Consider the following 26,159-nt stretch of genomic DNA (forward strand, 5'->3'; position numbering starts at 1 on the left):
CGCAAACACTGACACTTTCTTCAAACATTCCCACAGAATTACGCAGAAAAAGCGCACATCCAGCTGACGCGCCTATCGAGTGGGACACGCAAACGTTATATCGTGCTCTGAAAGTTTGCACCATCCGGTCCGTTTGCTCCTGACTTTCAATTTTCGTCTCTTGAACGGCGATTATGTCGATATCGTCTTCCAGAAAAAGGCGGTTAAGCTGGTACTGTCTCCTTTTTGACGACAGGCCCCTGACGTTGATTGTTGCCACCTTAAGTGCTGAAAGGAGATTCGTTGCCATTCACATTAATGAGCGTGTGGACAGGATGGTGCTTTCATTAATGCCAGGAAGAGGAGCGAACCGCTGTAGTCAGCCAAATGCGCCGTCGAAATGACATAGAAGCTGTCATGTGCCCCATACCAATTTATGGCACCTGTTCCGACCTCGACAATATCCTTACGTTGTCCTGCCCCCCCATACACTACAGACAGCACCACGGGTACGGGGCGTGGACTCAAAAGCAGCGCAGAATACACTACTGCATTACGGGCCAGGAGTCTCAGACACAAGGATGACCGACGCTGGCTCACTCGCCCACCGGCGCACACCACTCGCGCGACTACGTCGGCGTCTTCGCCGGCGTCGACGCTGTCTCTCTCCTGTCCGGGGGGACGCTACGCTTGGGCTTCTGTGTGGAATGCCGCCCCAGCACCGCCTTCCAAGGCGGCTCATCGGAAGCCGCGTTGTCGCCTTCTGTCATTTCGGCGTTGCTCTCGCGTCCAGCTTTCCGCAGGTGCTGCTAGCGTGGTCCTTGCTCGTGTCCATATCGATGGTGTCATCGTCAGACTCCTTCCCACCGTCCGCTTGGTCGGTTTCCAGGATAGCTCCTCCTTGGGCAGCTTGGTTCCCTGGTGCCAGTGATAAGTCGTCTGTGTTGAGGCCCGGCCGGTCATTATCTTTTCCCTGGCCCATGCCAGCTTGTACGGCGGGTGACTTGCACGTCGGCAGGTCTTTGAGCTCATGCGTCGACGCTGGCTCGTCTGCCCCTCCTCCAGCGGCGACTTCCTCCGCTTCAGCTTCATCCATAAGGTGCTCAGATTGGTCGTCACACCCCACTGGTCCGGCGACAGTGGCGTAAGTTTGCACGCACTGTGAGGCCTCGTGGCCAAAACGACGACAACGCGTGCAGCGCGGAACACGACACTCCCGTCGAACGTGTCCAGAACGCTGACACCGCAGGCAAAGCGGCAGACGCCCCGGAACGACTACGAGTGCGTTGTCCCCGGCGATTCGGAGCTGGTGGGGCACGTCGTCGGGGGAGACGCCTGCCTTGAGTTTCAGCGACACAAGGCGCGTTGTCGAGCCCTTGTCGCCGCACCCAGACACACGCCATCGGTCTCTTGCGACGTCAGTCACTACGCCGTATGGCGCAAACGCGGCTCGCACCATGTCGTCGGGCACACCATAAAGAACCCAGTGCACTTTCACTCGCAGCACCTGGTTGTTCGGGTTGATGACCATGCAGCGAAGATCTTTTACTTTTACGTCGCGAAAATCAACCAACTTTTTGGCACTTTCGGCGTCCTTGAATGTTACTGCCCACACGTGATTCATTTGGAACGCTCCCAACGCTATCACGTCGGGGAGCAGTTCCAAGCGTGACAGCGCGTCTCGAAAATCTTCCACTCGATAAGGCCTCGCTTTGACGTCAGCGTGCAAGAATACTGTGTTCAAAACGAACCTACCTGATGGCAGTTGAGGCAGAATTATCTGGTAGTCCTGTGCTTCGTTTTCCGTTGTCCTGTTTCCGCGGCCCGAAGCCGCAACGACCGCTCCAACTGGGGAGCTCGACATCTTGCGTCCGCTCGCTAGCGCTACCGGAAGCAGAGTCCCACTAAGCCACGGACGCGACGCTGACATCAGTGTTAGTAACGCGCCTTATATCTTTAACGCATTCAAACTACGTCGTCAGCGGCGTGCGTTGGCGACTCAGAGGCGTTATAGCGGCTTGATAACTGCGTGGTGTACACGTGATACTACAAACCCGATGGAAGAGATGGAAGAGAAGGCGGCGAGGCGGTGGGCTGCGGGGGCCGAGCGCAAGCGCCGCAAGCGGGCCTACAACCGTGCATTCGCACTTTCACATTCTCCCCCTCGGGGAAATGCGGGGGAATTTTTTTTATTTTCGGACTGTCGCTTATGTTAGCATCGGGTCAATGCACTGTTAGAGGGGGGGAGGGGCAATGCCGCGAACCATACATTGGGTTTGTTTATTTGTGTTTTGCTTTTACCGCCAGGCTGCGCCGGTCTGTGTTATCTCTGCGCCGAGGGAAGCGCGTGTTCAATTCTTTCTTTCTGTGGTGCATGTGTTATCTGTTGTGATAGGGAGAGCATTTCGATCTAACGTGAACAGCCCAGAATAATCTTCTTGGATCTACTATGTTCTCGATGCGAATCGACGTTTCGAGAACCACGCGCCCCGAAAGATAAAAAGCCTGCAGTGCGGACGCCGGAGCATTCGATTCGACGACACTTGCCTGTGCAAATCAGTTTGTTGACCGCTGCTTTGCCGCCTCTGTATTCTTTTGAGTTGTTAGGGGAGCACAAGTTCGCTCCAATAAACGTGTTTCTCATTCAAGACAACTGCATCGTCCTTGTCTTCGTGACAATATGTATTTTTTCGAAAGGCTGTTTCGTAATTTCTAGATTTGCTGGGGTAATATATTCTGCACATAATTTGTTGGCATGACATATTAAGGGCATTATTCTTTTTGGTGAGCAGTTAAGTTGATCACTAATATCTGTATGCACAACATCGGCTGTAAGTAAGTTGTTCGGGATATTAGTGAATAAACACATCAAGTGGAGAACTATACCAATCGTAACTCGGGTAAAGATTTTTATTACTTTACTCAGACCACGTCTATGTATGGTAGACTGGCAGTCTCTCTGTACGTTTGTATATGCAAGCATGCATGCCAATAAACGGCACCAGCACGTTTAATCTGCCTATTGCGGAAGAAATACCGACAGCCATTTGGAGAGTATACACTTCAGATTCTGAAGTATACGACGTCTCTGTTAATAGTATCGCGGTAAAAGTTACGCCAAATGTTTCAAGTAGTCAGGTTTGTAGCGCTTAGAATAGTGAAAGTATCATGTGGGTTCAAGGTGGCACTTGTATTCTGCCATTTTTTGGAGGAAATTCCAGCAGTGAAACCTTGGACTGTGCACTTACCTTCATGTCACTGTGTTGTACTCCGCCAAGTGGTGGCAGTTTTATAAATGGGCTCAATTAGTTGATTGCAGCTACCTCGGGTGCACGATGCCCATGTGCGATGGTCAAAATCTGCCTATGGCTTGGTTGTACAGATCCCCTGACGTGCATCTTCACTGATGCTGAGCCTTTGTCAAAGTGAGCGTCAGTTTGCTGCAACCTTAACGTCATTTCACACGTATTGTTTAATTTGGACACTAGGGCTCCGTTACGCCTTCACCGAACTTATCACACGCCCCACTGATTGGGGTGTGCGGAAACCAGGGCCGCTATTCCAGAAGGCCCGTGATGGCTCGCTTCCGAGTTTCCAGCTGCTCGAGTTAACAAAGTGGTGATAGTACAGCATCCGATAAACCTCAAGCGACCCCGGCGCAGTAGCGCGGAGCATGCTTGGCATTAACAGCGCGCCCAGTTGAGGCCACTCACGTTGAAAACGCACGGCTTCTGCGAACATCCACGTGCAGCGCCATCTGGAATCGAGTTGCAATATTTACTCAGTTGCGTAAAGTTAATAACCCAGCTATTACTTTTAGAACTCCGGCCTTGCCCCTTCCTTCTTTTAAAGCTCCGCCCCGTAAAAGTGGCGCGGCGCGGCTCCGGTTTTCTTCGTGTCCTGTTCTTCAACTGAAATGTGTGTGCGGCTGCAGTGCAAATATGCGCACGCCCAAACGAAGCCAAGCAGTTCAGTGTAGCGAAAGGAACGCGCCCTTCTCTCGACACTCAAACGTGACCGGCTTTGTTTACGTGCAGACGGTGGGCGTAGTAGAAAACATCGCCCCAATTTTACGTGTCATGAGAGTGTTTTAACATTTTACGAGTGCATTTTAGACGTTGAAGGTGTGTCATCTGTCGTAGATTGTGTTTTTGCTGTGTATGCATACGGCTGGCCGGGGAAAATCTTGTCATCTTGGCCGCTCTTATCGTTCGGACTGATCCCCCCACCCCTCCTGCGACTATGGCAGCATTTGAATAACGGTGACCTGGGGACTTTTCATCCTTTGCTACTAAGCTTTGTTAGCGAAGCATCAAATGCAAGCGACTTCGTGGCTTTGGCGCTACCCCACCGGTGAAATGGACACCATGGCAGCCATGGTTGGATGGGGCTCCAGTCGCTACGCCGTGGGTGTGTGTGATTCACACGAGAACTCGGAGGACACTCGGGATAGATTTCGCACAGCTGAGTTGAACTTCTGACGCTAGTGTTGCCGGGTGCTGTGGCGTGGTTCATCGTTAACGGTTACCGTAGCAAGCATATATCTATTATGACAGAGTTTTTTTATAGCGGAGCCGGAATTGCAAGCCCTTTTTCGGCTCTCGAAAGTACTATGAAATAGCTGTGCAGCCATCTGGCGGCCGACCCCCTTTGCGACTACTTTGAGGGAGCTTTCCCTCCATGACTGCCGAGGAGCAAGTGTTGTGTGCGCTGCGGTTTTACCCGACGGACACTTTCAACGGAATCGTTAGTAGCGACCCCACCAGCGACCGGCACCCAGTCGATAGTCAGCCGGTGTGTGTGCAATAGGATTACTACAGGCATGTTTTTCGCCTTTTTTATGTGGTTCATTGGACATGGCTTCCACAGGTTCTACAATGCGTTTATCTGTCTACAGCGGAGCGTGCGCTTGGGTCGCGACCACTCGACGGAAAGGAGGTTTCCATTGAGTTGCCGTGCGTTAGTGTCTGTTAGTGCGTCTGCTCGCAAAACTTTCCAATATAGCGTTGCATGTCTGTGCGCTTCATTTCTCGCCAGCGCGGTAGACGGTTTCTTTTGAGGCAGTGCGTGTCACACAATTCTTGCGAAAACTTTACTCGCAGGGTAGTATGTAATCAACGGTGTAAGTCTAGTATTGGAGGCGATATTTAAGCATTTCAACGAGTTTTGTGGCGTTATTGTCGTCTGCCAGGAAGCGAGCATGCAAAGCTTGTGAAGGGAAGAGTTGAGACCGAAACAGCGTGACGCCAGAATCAGGGTGAAGACATAGAGTCCATGAAAGAAGCCAACGACTGTACAGAGCTTCGCCGAACAAGAGCTGTGAAGAGCACAGTGAAATAAACGAAACAAATTTGAAAAGCTGTGGTTGTTACTATTTCGTTCTTAGTAGCACGTGCCCAATTGGGTGACTTGCCCGGACTAACAAGCTGCATACAAGAACTACAGATCTGGCTGGGTCTCCCTTGCGGCACAAAAACACCTCGAGAAGGCTATGCCTCCTAAACAAAAAATCGAATTATTTTGGGTCCCGGCCAGTCGTCAATTTAGGGCAACGAATATGCTCATCAACAGGCCCGAGCGCTGAACTCCCGGGCCACCGGGGAGGAGGGAAGGGGGTGGCAACTGATTACCAGCTACACAGATATAGTCAAGTATTACAGGGACGGTAGCAAGACATTCCCACACCTCACCACTCCTCGACTAGAGCAGAACAAGCGATATACAGTTAAATCCAGGCGGGCTCCTTTCCCCACCCCTTCCTCCATAATAAAATGTACAACAAATTGCCCTCAATGCAATGCACTAGGCACCCTCCAGCACGTCATAGGAGAGTGCAGTTTCTCCAAAGACCACCACCCTTCTACACCCCTAAGTAATCCCTCTACTCTCCTCACCCCTGGCCAGCGATGGGAGATCTTTCTATCCAGCATCGCCCTGGAAGACCAACTTCAACTGATCCATGAAGGCCAGGCGGCCCTCGAACCATATGGAACCCGTGAAGAGGGAGCCACCCCAGTGAGCGCTTAACGCACTCCATTTGACAACAAAAGTTCTTTCCTCCTCCCGCTATTGGTAGCTTTGAGGAGCAAGCGGGCTCTGTTTTTGAAAATTCACAAAACTGTGAATTTGAAAAGTAAAATCTGTAGAATAGTGCGTGCTGCGGGACACGTGAACGTGATGGCACACAAGAAGGACAGCTGCACACCAGTCACGCAAAACCCCGAATATAGGGAGGCTGTGTGTGTGCCAGTGTTCTTACTGACGAGTTCACTACGAAATAAGGCTCACTACGACAAGAAATCTACGCAATCACGGTATAGCAGAAAATAAGCCGGTCGAAGTAATTTCAAAACTCATGCCGAAAGCCGAAGAAAAAACAGCGAGGAAATATACGTAAGTGCAATATATCATTCAAGAATTACCCCAAGTACAATTATGCGTTGTAATAAGTACCGCAAGTACAATGTATCAGTTTTTATTAAGCTTCGCCAAGCTTTCACCCTCAAATCACTTAAGCAGACCTAAGTGCCCATAGTTAATTTCGTATCTGAAAGCGGACAGAGTGTTTGGATAACGCCGAGCAGCAATTACTTTGAATGCGGCGCATTTCCATCACCCGCTTTCTTTTTTTACCAGTCGGCCTTAGTCACGTGATTGCATTGGCTGCAGCAGGAATGCGCAGAAACTGCTTCTTGGGACGGCCAATTTCAAACAAACACCTCATAAGAACGTCAAGAATAACAAAATTAATGAACTTTTAAGTCAAATAAATACTAAAATAGAGGCACAATAAAGTAATGTAGTAGGATTTGCTTGCCCCCAGTAGTCACCAGTGCATCAGTGGAGCGAGAGAACGCAGTGAAAAAGCGTCCCGCCCTAGTCTCGCCTCCTTGGAACGCGCTGCCCTGGACCGGTTATGTCACCTTAATAGGGACCGGAAACTAGAGTTTGCTGTGCTACACTAGCGCCATTTTCTTTGCCGTAGTGGCGGAAAACGGTAGTTGTGGACGAAAAAAAAAAAGAACGTGCCACTGCTGTGGGCGAGATGACCACAGCAGTGGCATTTTGACTTTTGTTTTTTTGCGCGCGAGCGCTGTCTCTGCATCCCGCCAGTTTTTCCCGAGGCAGTAGGGCCCGAACGTTAATTACCTAATTTAAGTTAATTAGTTAGTTATTGATTAGTCAGATTGGATTCAAAGTCAAAGTGATGTCACTACGGCTTGTGAGGTATCAAATTAAAGGTCTCGATGAGGGGAATCACGTGGGAGAAATTAAAAATTGCTTCCTGGTGATGGTCTTGAGGAGATAACCTCGTGAGTCATAGATTGGGTTAGCAGTGAAAGTGATGCCAGTAGGGCTTGTGAGCTATCAAATTAAAGGTTTTGATGAGGGGAATCATGGGGGACAAAATAAAAATCGCTTCGTGGTTATAATCATGAGAAAGTCATGTGAGTCATAGCTTGGGTTAAAAGTCAAAGTGATGCCACTAGAGCTTGTGAGGTATCAAATTAAAGGTCTCGATCAGGGGAATCACGTGGGACAAATTAAAAATTGCTTCCTAAAATAGTCATGAGATAACCATGTGTGTCATAGATTGGGTAGCAGTGAAACTGATGCCAGTAGGGCTTGTGAGGTATTCAAATTAAAGGTCTCGATGAGGGGAATCATGGGGGACAAATTAAAAATCGCTTCCTGGATATAATCATGAGATATTCACGTGAGTTATAGATTGGGTTAAACGTCAAAGTGACGTCACTAGGGTTGTGAGGTATCAAATTAAAGGTCTCGATGAGGGGAATCATGACGGAAACATTAAAAATTGCTTCGTGGTTATAATCATGACATATTCACGTGATTCATAGATTGGGTAAAATTCAAAGTTATGTCACTAGGGCTTGTGAGGTATCAAATTAAAGGACTTGATGAGGGGAATCACGTAGGAGGAATTAAAAATTGCTTCCTGGTTATAGTCATGACAGAGTCACGGAGTCATAGATTGGGTTAAAAGTCAAACTGATGCGTATAGGGCTTGTGAGGTATCAAACTAAAGGAGTCGATTCGGGGAATCACGCAGATCAAATTAAATATTGCCTCGTGGCTATAGGCATGAGATAGTCACGTGAGTCATAGATTGGGTTAAAAGTCAAATTGATGCCACTCGGTTTGTGAGGTATCAAATTAAAGGTCTTGACGAGGACAATCACAGGGGACAAAATTAGAAACTGCATCTTGGTTATAGTCACGAGCTAGTCACGTGAGTCATGGATTTGGTAAACATCAAAGTGATGCCGCTACGGCTTGTGTGGTATCAGATTAAATGACTCGATGAGGGGAATAACGTGAGACAAAAATAAATATTTCTTTCTGCTTATAATCATGATATAGTTACGTGAGTCATAGATTGGGTTAAAAGTCAAAGTGATGCCCTAGAGCTTGTTATCGCCCTCCCAAATGTAAAAAGAAAGTTGCACTTGCGAGAAAGGGCAGATTGTGCTAGGAATGTGTGTTCGCACTGGTAGTGAAAGCGACAATCCCATTCCCTGTATCACAAAATCCAAAGTCGGCCATGAGTCGTTCAGGGGAAACTCCTTTTTTAAGCTCGCCGCGAACAGAGTTTTTCAGTTTGTGCTTCGTTCAAGCTCCCGTATTCTAAGTAAATATTTTGTGCATCTTCAATTTTTCTTGGGACTTTCTGACTCGTTTCTGAATGGTAAGAGGATGAGCTCTGCAGGCTGAGTTGTCGACGCAGCTGCGGGGCTTCTGAATAGGACGTTATCTACCGGGGCCTGATCGCGAAAGGCAGCCAGTGCTCTGACCGCACAATGGGCAGGGTCGTTTGCTTTCGCGAACAAAGGCTGTTTGGGTGTATTTTCACAAGAAATGAACACCTGTTCTTGATTCAGCATCAAGAAAACTATAAAGGAAGTCCAGCAACAAATGTTTTGAAAAGCTCATCAGCAGGGTTCGAAAAGCACGTCGAGTTTTTAATTGTTTGTTATCTTGTTTTTTTATATTTTCGATATTTTTCTAAAAAAAACATAAAAAAAATTTTCACGCCCTTCACTATTTTATGGAAAATTACAACTCTACTCTGGTGGCATCTCCTTCCCATTCGAAATAACGGTTTTGTCTTAGATAAATAAACATATTCATTTGTTTTGCTTCTTTATTGCTTCTTCGTTACTTGTGGCTGATATGCGAATTGGAGCAACGTACGTAGCAGCACCAACACAATATTGTACCAGGATGGTAGATATATCTATGGTGCTTTACGTTTTTATGGTAGTAAACAAATATACACATGGCGAACCAGCGCACTTCGGAAGCCGTTTTACATCCCCTGTCAGTCTTACAGCAGTAACTGAAAATACTACCCGCTGCAGTGGCTCAGTTATGCTGCTGAGCCCGAGGACGCGGGTTTGACCCTGTTCGTGATCTCTGCTTTTCATATGGAGAAGAAAAAAAGGCGATCGTATGTCGAGATTTCGCCGCGCGTAAACATGCCCAGGTATTAAAAAGTAATCCAGAGCCCTCGTGGGCCAGGTGCACAGCCGCGTCGCGTTAAACTCCCATAATTTGAATTTTGAACTCAAATAATAAAGAGGCCCTATATCTCGGTCCTTTCCTGCAAATGTCATCGAAAGACAGTAGTCTTCTGCCATCCGTGCCTGTAAAATCCAGCCAAGAAGACGGAGACACAAGTAAAGAAACAGACCGGACTATGCTGGACTAACAACTGAATTTTATGAAGAAAACAAGAACCTACCCCAAACACAAGCTGCGCATGGGCAGAACTCAACAAGTGATACTTATCGCTTCGTACATGACTAAAGATAAAGTTCGCGACGATGCATAAAATCGAACAACACGCAAACAAGAAAATATCACAGATTACCCGCCAAAAAAAGAAAATTCCTTGTCAGAAAGGCTCAAAGATGCAACGCTGATGCAGGCCCAGCTGGCCCAGTTTTCCGCGTTGCTTCATCACGTTTCCCCTACACTGGGCATCTTTCTTCGTGTACAACCTCCTGCAAGCAACTTTTGACTTGTGTGAGTGTCATCGCTTTGACTCAGTGCCGTGTACGGTTTCTCGGCTTTTGCTTAAAGTTGAACAGCCCGCCACAGGAGGTGGTCGCCTTGTTTGGTTTGGTGGCACCTTCCCCTGGCCACTGGATACGGGTGTGCCGAATTTTGAAGTCAGAATATGGGCGCCAGGTTAGACTTCTTTACGAGTGGTTACGGTTGCTTTGTGGCAACGATGTGAATGTTTGGTCTGCTTCCCAGCGGTTTCGTGAGCATAGCCGCCTAGCTGGTACGTTAACGGAGTGCTACTGGTGTCAACTCCAAAGGAGTCTTCCCAACAAATGAAAAAACTTTTCGGCAAGGGGCTCTGTGACGTACCTACATGGTGTTTCTGTCACGAAGCCCATTGACGACCTGCTAAAGAAAGGCCCAAAATTTAGTCTGGAACCTCACGTCAAAAACACCAGTTGCTGGCCACTATCCGAAATGTTGCGGAAAAAGTTCCTGCTGAAGAGAGAGGATGGTGTGTGTTCGAAGGTGTCGATGTCCTCAAGAGTGCTTAACGCCCACATCCTGACCGCAACGTGACGGACCTTCCTCCAGTTGTGACCTACTCCCGAGATCACAACTTGAGTCTGCTGCAGTCCGACAAAGAAGGTGGCTTGGTCGTTTCACCGAAGGGGACATTCAGCGAGAAGGCCAGAGACGCTATGAACAAGGACTTCAAGCCCACTTCTCTGAAACCAAGGAAAGTAAAAACGGCTGCCATGAAGCTACTAAAGTAGGTGAAACTTAAGGCCCTAGAAAAGTCCGTAAAGGCAAGAAAAGAGGATCAGCTGCGTGTGTTTTTCGGCAAAAATTCATAAGGTTAATTGCCCCCTGCGTTCCATCGTCACAGAAAACGGGAGCTTGCAGAAACTGTTGGGAAAATTTCTACAGCAAAAACTTCGTGTTCCTGGGCCTGAGGACCCGCTTGCCGTCCAGAGCTCCGCGCATGTTACCGAAGCTTTGATGAAAGGGCTGCCACATGTGAACGCAGGTTTTTCGGTTGACATAGAGGACCTTTATTATTCAGTACCTCAAAATGAGCTGTGTTCTACCGTTCATGAACTCATAGAGAAGTCTGGCACCGTTGGCTTCCAGAACCAATGCGGCTTGAACAGTGATGCTTTCCTTGAATTGCTGTCATTTTATCTCTCCGCCACGTTTGTGAAATTCGATATGTCCAGATGAAGGGGGTGTGCATCGGCTCCTCAGCGCTTCTGTTTTGTGTCACATAATCTTAGCCAAGTTTCACCGTTTGCTGAAGCAATGTCCTAATGACGACAGGGTAGTAAAAAAATTTAGATACGTAGATGACTTTCTAGTTCTTTTAAACCTTTCACATAATTCAATTGAATTCAATTCAGTTCAGTTTATTTCAACATCAAGGATGTTTGGAGGCACAGTCAAAAATCCATACAAAGGCTTGACAAAGGTCCGTGCCCCCTATATGGCATGGCACACAGTGGAGAGTAACAGGAGGCCGTGTACATATATTGGCAACAAAGCAATTACATGTTTTTCGCGTAGAGAAGCAAAGCGCCACTTTAGTAAAACAAAAAAAAACGATAACAAAGAACAGAGACCGTAGTGTAGTTACTAGATCACAGTAAGGATTTTTGTTTGCACCAGGAGGTCAGTAAAGCATTCCATAATGTGTGACGCTAAAAATAATAGTTAATCCGGCATTACAGCAACATATAAATCTCATTGATAACAAAGGAGAAACAGAATACAATGAAAAAAAAAAACAAAATATACAGGAGGTCTATGAGACCACTACAAAAACGCATTACGCAGATCTTTAAAAGAGAGTGTAACTATATCAGTTCCATGTTCGCAATGAAATCGGTTGAGCTTTGAAGGGAGGCAAAATTTCAGCATTTGCTTTCCATAATTTGTGCGGCTCGTGTCAACTTGCCAGTGCTCAGGACTGCGGGTTGGATAAGAAATGACGTTTCTTCGTAGTTTCGCAATGTTCGGCCATTGTGCCAATGTTTCGGATTGTTTCTGATGTAAAGTTCCGAGATAACAGTAATTGGTATACGATTTTTACATTGATAATTTTAAGGTCATGAAACACACTACTTGTATGGGATAGCGGAGGTACTTTATTTACAATTCGGATTACTCGTTTCTGCATAAGGAGTAGTTTTTCAATGTTTTGAAGAGTGGTAGTGCCCCACACTATTACGCCATAATTCAATAGAGATGAAAAGAGACCATTGTACAAAATGATATTAACAGATATGGGAAAATAAAAGTACTGTTTCCGCATACAGCCAGTCACAACAAATAATTTCCCGCTTAGGTAACTAATATGTTTATCCCAGGACATATGCTCTGAGAAGTATACACCTAAAGTTTTGCAATGCGCTACTATTTTAATTTCAGTACTATCTTTATGGATGGGAAGCAATGTGAAATTTTTATGTCGAGGGCGATATCGAATTGCCTTTGTTTTGTCTGTGTTGATCCTGAGATCATTCCTAAAGGCTCAATTATTAATGAGGAACAGGGTTTTGTTAGTATGCTCACTTAGGGTAATTCCGGATTTACCAGTGAAGAACAAACTCGTGTCGTCGGCATATATGATATATTTAACAGACTCATCAATGTTTGCTATTTCATTTATATACAAAATAAAAAGAAAAGCGCCAAGGATGCTCCCCTGTGGAACACCCGAAATTACCTGTTTTGTTAGGGAGTGATTGCGGTCAATATCTACGACCTGGGAACGGTGCTGTAAATAGGAAGACATTTGGGAGAGGATATTACCATGGGAGCCATAGTGTTTGAGTTTAAGAATAAGAATACGGTGGTTTATCAGATCGAAAGCTTTGCTAAAATCGAGAAAAATGCCCGGGGCCATGTTTTTGTTCTCAAAATTTTCGAGTATGTACTCTTTTTGCGCGAGGAGTGCTGATTCTGTCGACATATTTTTCCTAAAATCATAATGTGCCGGAGTTAAGATCGAGTAGCGATCTGAAAAAGCGATTAAACGCTTAAGAAGTATTTTTTCTAAGCCCTTTGAAAAGACAGGTAGAATATATATAGGGCGATAATTCTAGAATTCGTTACGGTTGCCTTTTTTGAATGTTACAGCAACCCTAGCACGTTGCATGTGCGGAAATAAGCCGGTTAAGAAGCAGCCGTAATATATGTGTGCTAAACAGTTCGAAATCTTATCGATTACATGTTTGACTGGCTTTATTTGTAAACCGAAAGCATCTTCCGATTCGGTATTGCTTAATTCTGTAAAAACTCTTATAATTTCTTTTTCAACGCTTGGCTCCAAAAACACTGTGTGTTCATTGTAGGGTTTCATGAAAGATAAACGGCTGTCAGTCTTAGTGGATGTAAGGGCTACTGAGAGAAAGTGATCATTGAAAGCATTAGCCAAATCTACTCCAGATAATTCACTGCCCTCCTTGGTAATTTTGTTGATAGGTTCTGGTGCGCGGATTAGTAAGTATTCAGGTCTCTTCAAATGTCATCTGAACGCCCTGTTGATGAGCTGAAAAGTTTTGTGTAGTATCAGTTTTTAGCAGTACGAAGTTCACTTGTAACATAGTTTCTATATTTTTTGAATATCTCTAATGCATCAGGGCACCTGTTTTTGATAAATATGTTTTAGAGTTTGTTCTTTTTCCTGATAAACTTTAGAATTTCATGAGTCACCCAGGGCTTTCGTGCTTCCTTAGATGGAGTATACGTTTTACGTGGGAAAGAAGCATAGTAAACGTCGGTAAATTTCGTCATAAAGATGTCATAAGCTACTTCAGGGTTTTGTTCGCGGAAAGCATCGTTCCAAGTTATATCTGCTTCACGTTGTCGAAACAAAGATAAGGAATGAAGGTTGCTACGTCGGTATGTTGAATGGTACAAATTTTGATTTGCCTTAACAGTTTGTTGAATTGATATAAAAATCGGCAAGTGATCACTAATCGCGTATGCAATTACACCGCCTATCACACTACGGACATCAAAATTTGTAGTAAAAATATCGAGAAGTGTCTCGAAAATTTCAGTAATTCTAGTGAGCGAGGCTATTGCCTTATGGCAGAAATGAAGGTTTAGAATGGTCACAAGCTCATTCTGCAGATTATTCTCGCTTAGGAGGTTCATGTTGAGATCACCACCTAAAATTACGTGGAAATTGTGAGAGTTAGCAAACTGAAGAAAAGAGTCTAAAAAGAAAATTAATTTAGAATCATCGCCACCTGGCGGACGGTAACAGGCAGAGAAAATATTCGAACCAGATTTTACAGTAACTATTTCATAATCAGGTGTAACAGAGGAATAGTGAGGCAACAGTTCACATTGAATTTCATTGGATATCATCATACACACACCACCTCCTCGTTTACCAACCCTGTTAATGTAGTAATATTTGTACTGAGGAATGTTGAAAACGTCACTGGTATATTCGAACGATGTTTCAGCGAACATTGCGACATCAAAGATCATATCTACCTCATGAAAAAAGCTTTCAATAATATTGCATTTATTTCTACCAGACTGTAAGTTAACGTGGACGCAGCTCAGATGCGGCATAGGCTGATTCGTGATGTAACGCTTCAAATATAGTATATCTTTTAGTTCTTGATGACAGGGGAACATAAGGAACAAGAAATAAAAAAAACATGTAACGAGGCATGTTCATACTATGCGCGCATATGGGCATGTGACCAGTTATTTTCAGTGGCGCTAGGCACATTTTCATGCTTATAAATGTTATCAGGCGTGCATCTTCAGCCGCGACAGTTCTAAAACTCGTTAATATAAAAACAAAAAGGCTTTTACCATGCCAGTCACTATTTGCGATGGGGGACAATTTTGAATCACGAGGCAGATTATCATTTCCGACGGACAAAGGGGCAGGTTCTATTCGAAAAATACCGCAAAGAAACGCAAAACCAGAGTACTGTGTTAAACGAAACCAACCACGTATTTTTTGTTCTGTGACGTAAGGTTGCGATGTAGTAGCAAAGTCATTACAAGCGTTCGCCGGTTACTAAAGTGTTTTTTCAAGGTCATGCTCATGATCTATAGTTAGTATAGCAGAGTTGTCCGATTTCTTTGCATGTATTTTTCCGCCGCGGGTACATATGTATTTCCAGCCAGTTGCCTTCTTCTCAGCTAGAGTCATTCCGAGAAGTTGTTTGAGGATGAGACAAAGGTGATCATTTATGAATACTGGTAAGCTTGAAGATTTCCCAAAGTCTTTATTGCTTAATCGTATTTTTCGTGACTTCTCGATGAGGTCATCCCTCTTTGGACGTCTTGCAAACTGTACCCCAATAGTATTGGGTTTCACTTTGGAGGGAACCCGATAACAGGATTCAATATCCTCTGGCGTCACGGGCACGTCAACGAGTGCTCCCAATTTGCAAACAATGTCTGTCACATTCTCATTTTCATTCTCTTCGATTTCTTTTTTTGGATGTTTTTGCTGCGGGAGTACTTCTCAGAGAGCAGCAGGCGGGACTCGGCTAACATTTTCAGTGTAACGAGCGGTGGCACTTTTAAACAACACGGAAACACGCGTGCTCGACATTCAGACGCGAGGGCATGTCCAGACCATTTTTGCAATTTTCTTCCTCGGGTGGCGCTGTTGAACGGCGCCAGCAGCGCCACCTGTCCCACGTTCGGGTCCCTATGATCAGCAAATAGCGTGAATTGCATTTTTAAAGTGCTTGAACTCCGCCTCGAAATATTATCATCAAGTTACGTGGGCGTCGCTACAGCTCGTGTTTCCCGAATTCTGCTCAATCATGGGCCTTCTCGAATAGCACCCGAGAAAGGACGTTAGGAACGCGTGGCAAATGATGAGCAGATGAATTGCTGTTTTGTGTAGTACAGTCACTTGAAAAAACTTGCGAGTTACTGGCGTTGCTAAAACGGGAAATCTCGCCCTTATTATCGTTTAGAAGGTGCCTTTGTGAAACATTTTTTGTAGACAAAGACATAAATACCTCTCACTCGCATAAATTAGACTGTGTTTAAGGGCAATTTACAAGAACTGGCAATCCGGCCGTCCACAAATATTTGCTCATGGTTCTAGGCATTCCGCTTGGGGTGCTGCTGTTTTGTTAGGAACAAACATTCAGACACATGTCGCATTAACAAGGCAAAATTAAACAACGTGTAAGTAGATGCATATTTACAATGAAGTAATCCCCGGTTCCATAGACACGAGTGCGAGAGTCCGTCAAGCACGCAGACTTGCAATGCACACTGGAAAAAACAAAAAAGCACACGCAACAATAAAACCTCGACAGCAACCGTGACGTGCGTGACATGCATTCATCAGCTAAAATATTTTTACAGCCTTCGAAAAGAATACGTGCCGTCAAAGCATAGCAACGTTTTGTGGTGCGCTTTTAGGTGTTGTGAAGGTGATTCGTATAATTATTGAGTTGGTAACATTGACATTTCACGTGGAAAATGATATTAAAACTTTAGCGGTATGAGCACAAAAAAAAAGGTTTACTAACGTTTCGACTGGTCCGCCAGTTGAAACGTTAGTCATTTCTGTTTTTTGAGACGTGCACCGGACTATACTTTTTGATATTTTTTCTGGTATTCTCTGGTATTGATATTTTGATACCTTCCTTCGTCGACCCCTCCTCCCCCCCACACACACACACGCGCGCGCGCACACACACACGTAATGACCATAGTTGGACATGTTTGTAGTATTCTGGAAGCCTCCGTTCTGTAAATTGCCTTTTAATTGGTGCATATTTTAAACTGAAACTGGAGGGGGGGGTGATGCGGGACCGAGGACATTCAAATAACATGGCCCAGACAATAAGTTGTGCTCTTTGTTAATGCCAATACTGTTTTCTCTTTTTTTATTTACAGTGACAGCGGTAGCCCCACGGAAACCTCACAGCTGTTCAAAACCATTAAAGCTGGCGTTTGTAAAGACTACTGCTTTTCCGCTGCATACGTAAGTGATAAACCAACCAAGGTCAGAACACGGTGGAGATTGTCATCTCGTACCTGAACCCCCCCACCGCCCCCCCCCCGGCATATTTTATCGCCTACAAAGGCAGACAGGCGTACTGCTACCAAGAGTGGGGCAATACAGGGGTCATAGATGCACTGTTCGCACATTAGCGAACGATTTATCAATCGGAATAAATGAGTTTTTGCAAATTTATTATGTTCAATGCATCTGTCACGTCACACGTTCTAGGAAAGTATATGGTCGGGCCAAAACTACCAGTCGCCTCGTGTTTATAATAGTGTGGTATAAAAGACATATTCCAGCTAGCGTGGTAAGTTAAAACATAGATAGTCATTGACAATAAGTCTTATCTCATGTATCTTATCCCGTTTTCTCTGATCTCTGGATCGTATTCCACTTCTTATCTTCCTCAAAAGTCGAATAACCTGCTTGCACAAACTTTATACCTTGCCGTCCTCTCAGTTTAATTCGTACAGTTTATAAATTCAGCGTCTGTGCCACTGCGTACTTAAAACAAGACTAAACTGAGTTTCAAACGCTGCTTGATTGCGCACCAGATAAATCCGATGAAGGGAGAGGGGCCACCAGCTCTGCTGCTTCTCCAGCCTTGCACCACTAGTGCAGGCTGCGCCAATTTTTTTTTCTACGGCAGGCCACAGAAGTGATGAATGTCTCATACTTACTGGCACTCCTGTTCGTATTCACAACGGCGGTTCAAGTAGAGCGTTTCACCCGTTTCCTGGCAATCGATGCTCGTACATCTTGTGCCTGCACAAGAGAGGTTACAGTGAAATTTCTCCAAGAAAACCCCACAGAGCGGGTTGCACGAGAAATCTACACATCCCGCAGTCGCACATCTATACACAGTTGCAGGAGAACACTTGGCTAGAAGGGTGACTATAGGCTTCTGATCTCTCAACATGGGCGGAGAGGCACTAGTGGAGAGAAAAAACGGTGCACCATTTTTCGCACTCAAACGCTCGATGAGTTGGCCCACAATAGCAGCGCAATAAATTGCCCTGTTTATGTTTCCCGTCTCCGTCTCGAAAACAAAACCGAGATTTCGTTCATTCGAGAAATTGTTTTGCTAGAACAATCATACTCATACCGCTTTTAACAAAAAATCCACCCAGATAAGGTATATAATAAGGAACACAGTGTATAGGCATACGACCCGCAAGCTACTTTACGACACCACAGTTACAACTCATTGCAGCCCGCTTGTGCCACATACACACTAAACATATTTACACCTTTTTCCGAAAAGGGTCATGGCTTACCCCCTAAAAGGTGTTTTGACAAATAAAGGGTGTATGCATGAAAAAGGGGTGCTGATCTTAACACCCTTAAAGGGTGTTGTGGATGAAGTCGAGGGTTTGACGGAAACCCGTCTGGTCGGGAAACATGTTGGAGTAGAAACGGAGACACCGACCAAATGCACAATGTACCGATGTACCAAATGCACCGATGCACAACACCCTTAAAAACGTGTGTTGAGCATCACATTTTTTTAAGGTGATGGCATATGCAGTGGCCATGTGAATCGGTGATGCGCGCAGCGTTAAACGCAAACAGTCAATACGCACAAGTTACAGTTGGAACACAAACGAATTGAGCAAGAAAACCAACGGGATGCAAGCTGTACAGGGAGTGCCTACTTACTTAGTACTAGATATGCTGTTCTTGCTTTTATATCGAGCAGAAAAAAGACCCGATTGAGTGAGTGGGCTTGTCGCAGAAAACGCATTTTTAGCGCTAATTTTGCAAGAATGGATTTTACTATGAGAATGTACAGATAAACAAACGGATTTGCAAAAACTTTTTAATCATGAGGTAGTTTTGTGTTCCATAACTTATAGAATTTTATTCAATACCAAAAAATCTTCCCCGCCACCTCAACACCCTCAAAAAGTGTGTTAATTATGTCAACACTCTTTTATACAGAAGGCTCTAAAGCTACTAATTCGGGTGTTCGAAACTAAGAAAAAGGGTGTATGAAAAAGGGTGTAAGAAAAGACTGCCAACTAAGAAAAAGGTGAAGAGACGTCCAACTTTGGAGGCCTTTTGTACCTGTTACATGGGTGGACTGAACATTTTCTCCAAGCGGGGGGTGTTTCGTACCTCACGATTGTCAAAGCACTATGAATTGGCATAATTTATTACCAGTGAAGCTCTTTAGGCTCCCACTAGTTTTGGTGGCGTTAGCAAAAAAATACAAAGAAAAAGAACGCGGCTCCTGTAAAGGGTGCACCACCGAATATATGGTATTATAACAGTGAAGTCAGCTTTCAAATTTGTTAGAGGGTGAGCACAAGGGGCGTATCCGTATGCCCACCTCTCACTATACCATTTCAAGGGTACTAACCTTTTTTGGGTTCTACAAAGCATAAAAATTGGTGGAGCATGCAATAGTGGTGCAAGGCTGGAGAAACAGTATAGCTGGGGGCGGACCTAGCTTGTTTCCCCCTCGGATTCCCTGGCAGTGGGCGGACACACTGGAACAGGCTTGTAAAATCCGGTTAAACTTGGCCTCACCCCTCAGTGGTGATCGTAGCCTAGCAAGAACATTGCAGAGCTTAGCAAGCATAACAAAACTTAGCAACACCAGAAGAAACTAGGTCAAGCCCCAGCTCTGCTGTTCTTTGTTTTGGAATTGAACATCTATTTCACACCATTTCAACAACCTACAGATAGCCAAGTGTGTTACAGTCACTGAACACCCTTTTCGCCACACAAAAATTATTTTTTTAATTTTGAAGGTTCAAATTGGTGTTTCACGTGTCATAGCTAAACTTGGGGAATGAGGTTCACCGCATAGGAAAACGAGCGATCATTGCATACGAGCAATTATTGTTTTGCGTTTGAAATTTTCTTGCGAGTAGAGGGGTATATGAGGGGATGTCTTCTTCCTTACAATGCTACTATGCATCCAAGCATGGCCTTATATAATGAACAGCTGAACACCTTTTCTACACCCTTTCACCACCCGAAGAAAAACCAAGGGCGTTGAAGCTGATCAACACCTTTTTTTTCACACAAAAAGTGTGTAGAGCTAAGAAAAGGGTGTTTAGATCCAAGAAAAAAGGTGTAAAGTCCTCCCAACACCCTTTTTCCACTTATGCTGCACCCTTATTGGCTAAAAGGGTGTAAAAAAGTTTAGTGTGTACCAAGGTCATTAGAATCAAACACCAATAACGGAGTTTTTAAGCTTGCACAAGAAGCTGTAGGCGTGTGAAATTCAGTGTATCTCTTTGATAGCAGTAAGAATGATTGGAAAACAGTTTGACCTCTGAAGGATCCAGTAAACGTTTCGACTGCGCATACGAAACTACCACTGGAAACGCTGTAGATCAGTGTCATAGTGCAGACGGTTTTCCGATGTGAAGGCTGGTGAGTGGCACGAGGGACACTGCCTCAATGGGCCTCTTCTTTGACAAGTTTTGCACAGTCTTACGAAACGATTATTATTAACCACAATAAAAAAATTTATGCATACCTACGAAGTGAATCATGACGAATGGGCGAAGCACTGGGGATCGTTCTTACCGTAAATCACCCGTGGCATTGCCCACTCACGCATGTAAATGAGTGACAACGTGTGTGTACAGTGTATACTATTCAGATCCAAACCGATACAATTCCATTTATTTCAATTCAATCCAAGTGATTTCAATCCAATCCAATCCAACTCTCCTTGCACATATGCAACACTGTGTACACGGACGCCAAGTCCCGGACAAAGCGAGGTCTTCAGCTGCTTCGCCCCTAATACTGCGCGCCCAGGTCTGATAAGGAACAAACCGAGCCACACAGCGGTTTCCGAGCGTCAATGCTGCAGTATAGAGGGAAGCCGACCGTAACCGAGCGCAGATTAGAAGGGTGTTCTGCAAGACTCATTGTTTTTTTGTTTGATTTCAGCTAATCGATGAAGTGGGGACAACATACTACCTTTCTGTTTTAGGTACTTGGGGCTCTATAGATCTTATGCAAAAGTGCCGCCATCTACCGGAAGAAAAACAAAACGAGCATGCGACGCCATTTTGGGGAATGGCGGTCGCGGGATTGCTTCGTAAGGAGCATGTGAGGGGCTTTCTCGGCTTGGCGAACCTTTTATATTCAGATTTAAGCGCAGCAAAATGAGCGGCCAGTGATCTGTGGACCTTCCTCTGTTGCCCACATTTGAGGGTGACTTCGTAAATACGCATTATGCATCGAAAAAGCAGTCAGGGAGGCACCGGCAGGGAAGCGGTTGGAGGCTGTCGCATTTCTTCTCTTTTTTTGGCTTTTAAATTACGTCTGTGTCAGTTCGCATCCTGTGGGTTTCACAGGAGGTCATTCTTGAAACGCTACGAAACTTGCGGGCTGTCCTGAGGTTGAAATGTGTCAGGGGAGGCTTTCGCACTATAGCTATACGCTAAATATCCTCTGGGACGCAGGGGAAACCTGCAAAAGAAAAAAAAAACACTTAGCAAAATAAACTGCAAACCTCGCATTTTTTAACAGCGGAGCTGTTGTAGCTGGCCGTAATGTGTAGCGGGTAACAAGTGTGGCGTGTAACGCGTTAAACATTGCCAATAAATTACCAAAAAAATGGCCAATGAATAAATAAATTACCAATACGTTTCCCAGTGCTGGTGAGTGAGTGCGTGCCTCGCGGTGACCGCCGAGCGTCCCCAGCACATGAAAAGGCTTTATCAATAAAAAAGAAAACTGCGAAAACCCCAAAGAGCTAGAAAATGCCGAGCGCTCGTGAGTGCGTGCCTCGCGGCGACCTCTGAGCGTCCTTTGCTCGCGCCGTGGGCAAAAAAACAGGGTGCACACTACCGCTTAGAAAATTCCGCTCGAAAATTTTGATCTTGGGAATGTAGGCTACGGTCGAACAGCAGGCGAAGAGCGGTAAATGACGGATCCACGGAATTACTACGTCGTTACTTGCGCTACTCATGGCGCTACGTGAAGGTTGCAACTCTCGCGGATCCCTTATTTCCTCTAACGTTTGGCAAACGAAAGAATGCGTAGTACTTGCATAACAGCCTACCGAACGTCCAGAATAAACAGAAAACGCGGGTGAACAAAGCACAAACAGCAGACTCAAAACTCTACCCGCACTATAAAGTACGAGCTGACCGATGCAGTGCGCCTTAACTACCGGCAGAGAGGAGTGGTCCTCGGCAAATACAGGGCTAGAAAATAGCTCACTTTGAGACCTTTTTAGTCCTGCACATATTATTCGTTTCGTGACTATGCATGCGATCTACCTATAATATTACTGCGCGAATGGAATTCAACACGCGCAAGCGACTTCACGCAGGGCTTTATTCATGCTTCCGTTGAGAAATAAAAGAAATATGTGTACGCTATTTGCGTGGTCGTCCCGGTGTCATCTTTGTGCGCGGCAAATTACACGGCAATATTTGGGAATCTTAGCAACGATAAATGTCGACGTGGCCGTCGCTAACCCCGAGCTATCATGTACACAGCGCTATCCGGAGAACCGGGAATCCCTTAACATGGCGGAAGCGCACGCAGTTACCGCAAGAGGGCGCCAGTTGTTGCATAAGGTCTATTTTCGACTGCACAAATTCCCGTGAAAGTCGCCATGTCTTTTACGTAAGCACGACGTAAGCAATCAGTGACGTGATGGACCTATAGGACGACATGCAGTGTAATTTGATGCCTCACTTATAAAGATCACAACCAAGGCATCAAATTCTGCGCCTAAAAGATATAAAACTCTCGGCATGTACTATAACAATTAGGACGGTAGTGAGGCTGTGAAGAGAAACACGTTTCTGTAGGTCAAAATAGGCGTCAATACCACAAGGCGATCGAGTAATGTTGATCCAAAGGCGAGCGAAAGGCGCATGTTGAGCTAGGAACATTACACATTTTTTTACCGTATCGATTTATTTCTTTACTTCGCTTTAATAACATAGTCGGGCTCTCTGCTTGAATGCAATCTTTGTTGCGTTATCACCATGGGTTATCACCTCCCCGCCGCCATAGCCACCACGCTATCGTCAGCTGCTATGTTACATTTTTATGGCGTGATCACATGAAAGGACGGCCGCGACAAGTGCTTGTATGACACATAAGGTCAGCGAAGCGCTACGCCTGATAACCGCGGAGCGTACCGAATGCGCTGATTCACTCATTCGTCAAGCTCAACTTCAATCAGCGCTGTAATGAGCAAGAGTCACTTTTCTTTGTTATTTTTCTCTTGAGTTCGATCTTGTGACCCAGCAGCTTACTAGAAAAAATGTGAGAAAATGCCATGCATTGGGTTTTCTTTGCCACGGAGATGCTTGTTGTGCCCTCTGATGTTGCAATTACGCCAAACAAAACTTTTTTTATTTTCTTTTCTAAAATAAAAGCAAAATAGTGCACGTTTTTTGTATGCTCTGTGATCGCTGACTTAAAAACAGCCGAAACTATTATTTGTTTTGGTAGAAAACTTATATTAAACGGCGCGTCATGCGAAACTGCGTCTGCTGCAAATTCACAGACATTTCGCGGCGCTGAAGGTCGGCGAAATGTTTTGTTCTATTTCGCTGCAAAAGCAGCCTCCATTTTTAAGCTGTTACATAACATTACGTCACTTTTACAAACACTCAAGTTGCCGATGTGTGACGTACGTGTTCGTTACCGCCAACTGTTTAAATTACGTTACGCCTTCTCACCCAATCACAGAGAGGGCGTGTATTACAAGCAGTATTGTTGTTGAATAGCAAAGACATTCTTACGTTGTCATGTCCGGTGCACTTAAACTGTTTTTCATTGCCGGCCAAGAATTAAGCTCTTTCATTAAATACCAATAAGTCAAACATCAGAACTCGTGTCAGTAAACGTCATGAAACGTCAACATGACGAAATCACACACAAGCGCTTTGTCAACAGGAACCACGTGACCAAATCTGAAAGCCACTCAGAAAAGACTTCCGGCGAATTCACCAATTGCCTGGGAATTTGTGCAGTCGAGAATAGGGCCCATGGCTTTATTACAGCATTTCTCACATCACTAAACCTGCGGTGCCGTCAAAAAAGTAAAATGTTGGCTTTTTTATTAACTTTCACAGTGTACAAAGCACCGTCTGCGCCACGCATGCAATGAGGCTAACATATGAAAGGTATCGAACATAACAAAGTTGCATGTTGTCTTCATGCGCTGTCTAAACGACTGCGCATGGCAGTGGGTGCAGCTCATTTTATCCGACAGTAAGTTTGGGGAACCAACTTGTTTTGCTCTAAAGACGCGCGCGAAAGCCACCAGTTTGTTGGTTTATTGAAGTTCAACGAACAAAATAGGCGCCTTGCTTTTAAATGCGGAGCATTTCTTAGGCTCGCGATGTCAGTCGTCGATGTTGTCGGCGCCGTCCACACGCTCACTGCGCATGCGCGTCGCGTCGAGCCGCAGGTGCGCGTCTCTCCCCCGTACCCTCCTCTCTCTCAACAACAGGTGCAGCGGTGCGGGAAGATGCGGGCGGATTTTTTTTTGTGGGGGAGGCGAAGGGGGGAGGGGGGTTGAGGATCAGCCACAAAGGCGCGGACGTGCGTGTGCGTATTTCCGTGAACGTGCTTGTGCAAGTGTTTTTGCGTGTGCGTGTACATGTCCTTGGGAGACACCTCTGTGCGTTTGTACAATGTACAGGACACGCGGGTTTAAAAAATGTTATGCCTTTTCTCAAGAGAAAAACAGTTACAACGCAAAGCTCTATGTGGCTTTGCATTGCAACTGACCCTTGCAACCTGAGTCAAAGTCAAATTTACGAACTCATTCGTCTACGTCGGAAGTGCGCAATTCGATAGACGTCAGCTTCACAAGGCGGGAGACCCGGGTTTGATTCCGACTACAGGAAGCGTTGCATTCTTGAGGCGCTTAATCGTCTTTCGCTTATCATCATCACATGGGCCGTCGTGGGAACCCAATGCGTAGGGTTGGCTTTGCTGCAGTGCGTATTGGCACGGCACAGAGAGAGGTGAGTGAAGCTTAGGCCTTCTATGATCCCAGTCCATGGGAGCTGAGTTGTGTGACTTTTACAACCCTTTGCGACACGGCGTGCGCCATTGTGCACGCGACTTTTAAGAGTATTTTTGTGAGTAACAGTCGTCGCCATCCCCACTTGAACCGCTTAGCCAGCAATCACATTTCCCGCTGTACGGCGGGAAATGCGATTAGGTGGGGTGCACCTACTGAGCGGTTAAGAACACCGACTTGACACGCCAAATGCTCGTTGCGTCAAGTAAGTGTTTTTGGTTTTACGTTTTCTATCTAGTTAAACCATTTATTAAAACAAAACTGAAGCTTTTACCATAATATGTACATGGCTACAGATCACAATAATGGGTATACGTTACTTATGTAGCAGTGGTTACGAAACGATAGTCGCGTTTACGATAGCGTTTTTACGAATTGGACACGGCCTAGTTGATTAACTACTTAAGAGATCGAGTTGTTTATGGTTTTGAAGTGAAATTTTGGTAATAAAAAATATACGCAGGCAGTTTCAAACTTTTCTGTTGGCTACATCCGTATGCGTGTTGCGAAGAGATAAAGTTGCCTTCGCTTGTGTGCTCTTGAGACCGTTGTGACGTGCGATTTCCAGGAGAAAATTTTGGGCTTTGACATTTAAAGCGAAGCTTTATTTGTTTCTCATCTCTGCTTTTTGGGCCCTTCTGCTGATTATGTTGTTATGCTTACGAATTCGCAGCTGCGTGCCCAGTGGTTCCTGCTTCGGGGGCGGGGAGAAGCCTCCGGGCACCCTAACGCTGCGTTTATTACGAAAACACTATTCAGCGCAAGTCTAGGCGAATTTCGGACGCCAGCGCCGGCGCGGTGGCTTTTCAGTTTAAACATTGCCCTGTACTTGGAGGGGGCGTACGAAGAGCGTGCTCGCCACGGATAGAAATGAGCACGTAAATATGCTCAAGCAAATCGTCTCCGAGGAGCTCATCCAGTGCACAGAATATCCAGGCCTGAAAGAAGCACCACGTAGAACAAGAAAATCTCCGTATCGCAGCGAAACGTGGTGCAGACTTCAAATATATGCTCGGTATGCTGGATCAGAGACGTTAGTCAAGGTATCGACATTTCGCGGCAATGAAAGACGGACGTTGTGAGCAGTACGCCCTGCTTCGA

General features: G+C 45.4%; 1 protein-coding gene across 1 annotated transcript in view; it reads right to left on the reverse strand.

Annotated features, from left to right (window-relative positions):
* Positions 1 to 26,159, reverse strand: part of LOC144162556 (uncharacterized) — a 419,428-nt gene that overhangs the window by 387,764 nt on the left and 5,505 nt on the right. Inside the window, exons 2-3 of the mRNA XM_077693145.1 lie at positions 17,707 to 17,791; positions 16,215 to 16,284 (exon numbers count right to left, since the gene is read on the reverse strand). Of these exons, the coding sequence (XP_077549271.1) occupies positions 16,215 to 16,284; positions 17,707 to 17,791 (155 nt within the window). The remainder of the gene's footprint in view (positions 1 to 16,214; positions 16,285 to 17,706; positions 17,792 to 26,159) is intronic.

Source organism: Haemaphysalis longicornis, unplaced genomic scaffold, assembly GCF_048455015.1.
Source record: "Haemaphysalis longicornis isolate Haplotype H1 unplaced genomic scaffold, Haemaphysalis longicornis Haplotype H1 scaffold_12, whole genome shotgun sequence".
In the NCBI taxonomy this organism is placed as follows: domain Eukaryota; kingdom Metazoa; phylum Arthropoda; class Arachnida; order Ixodida; family Ixodidae; genus Haemaphysalis; species Haemaphysalis longicornis.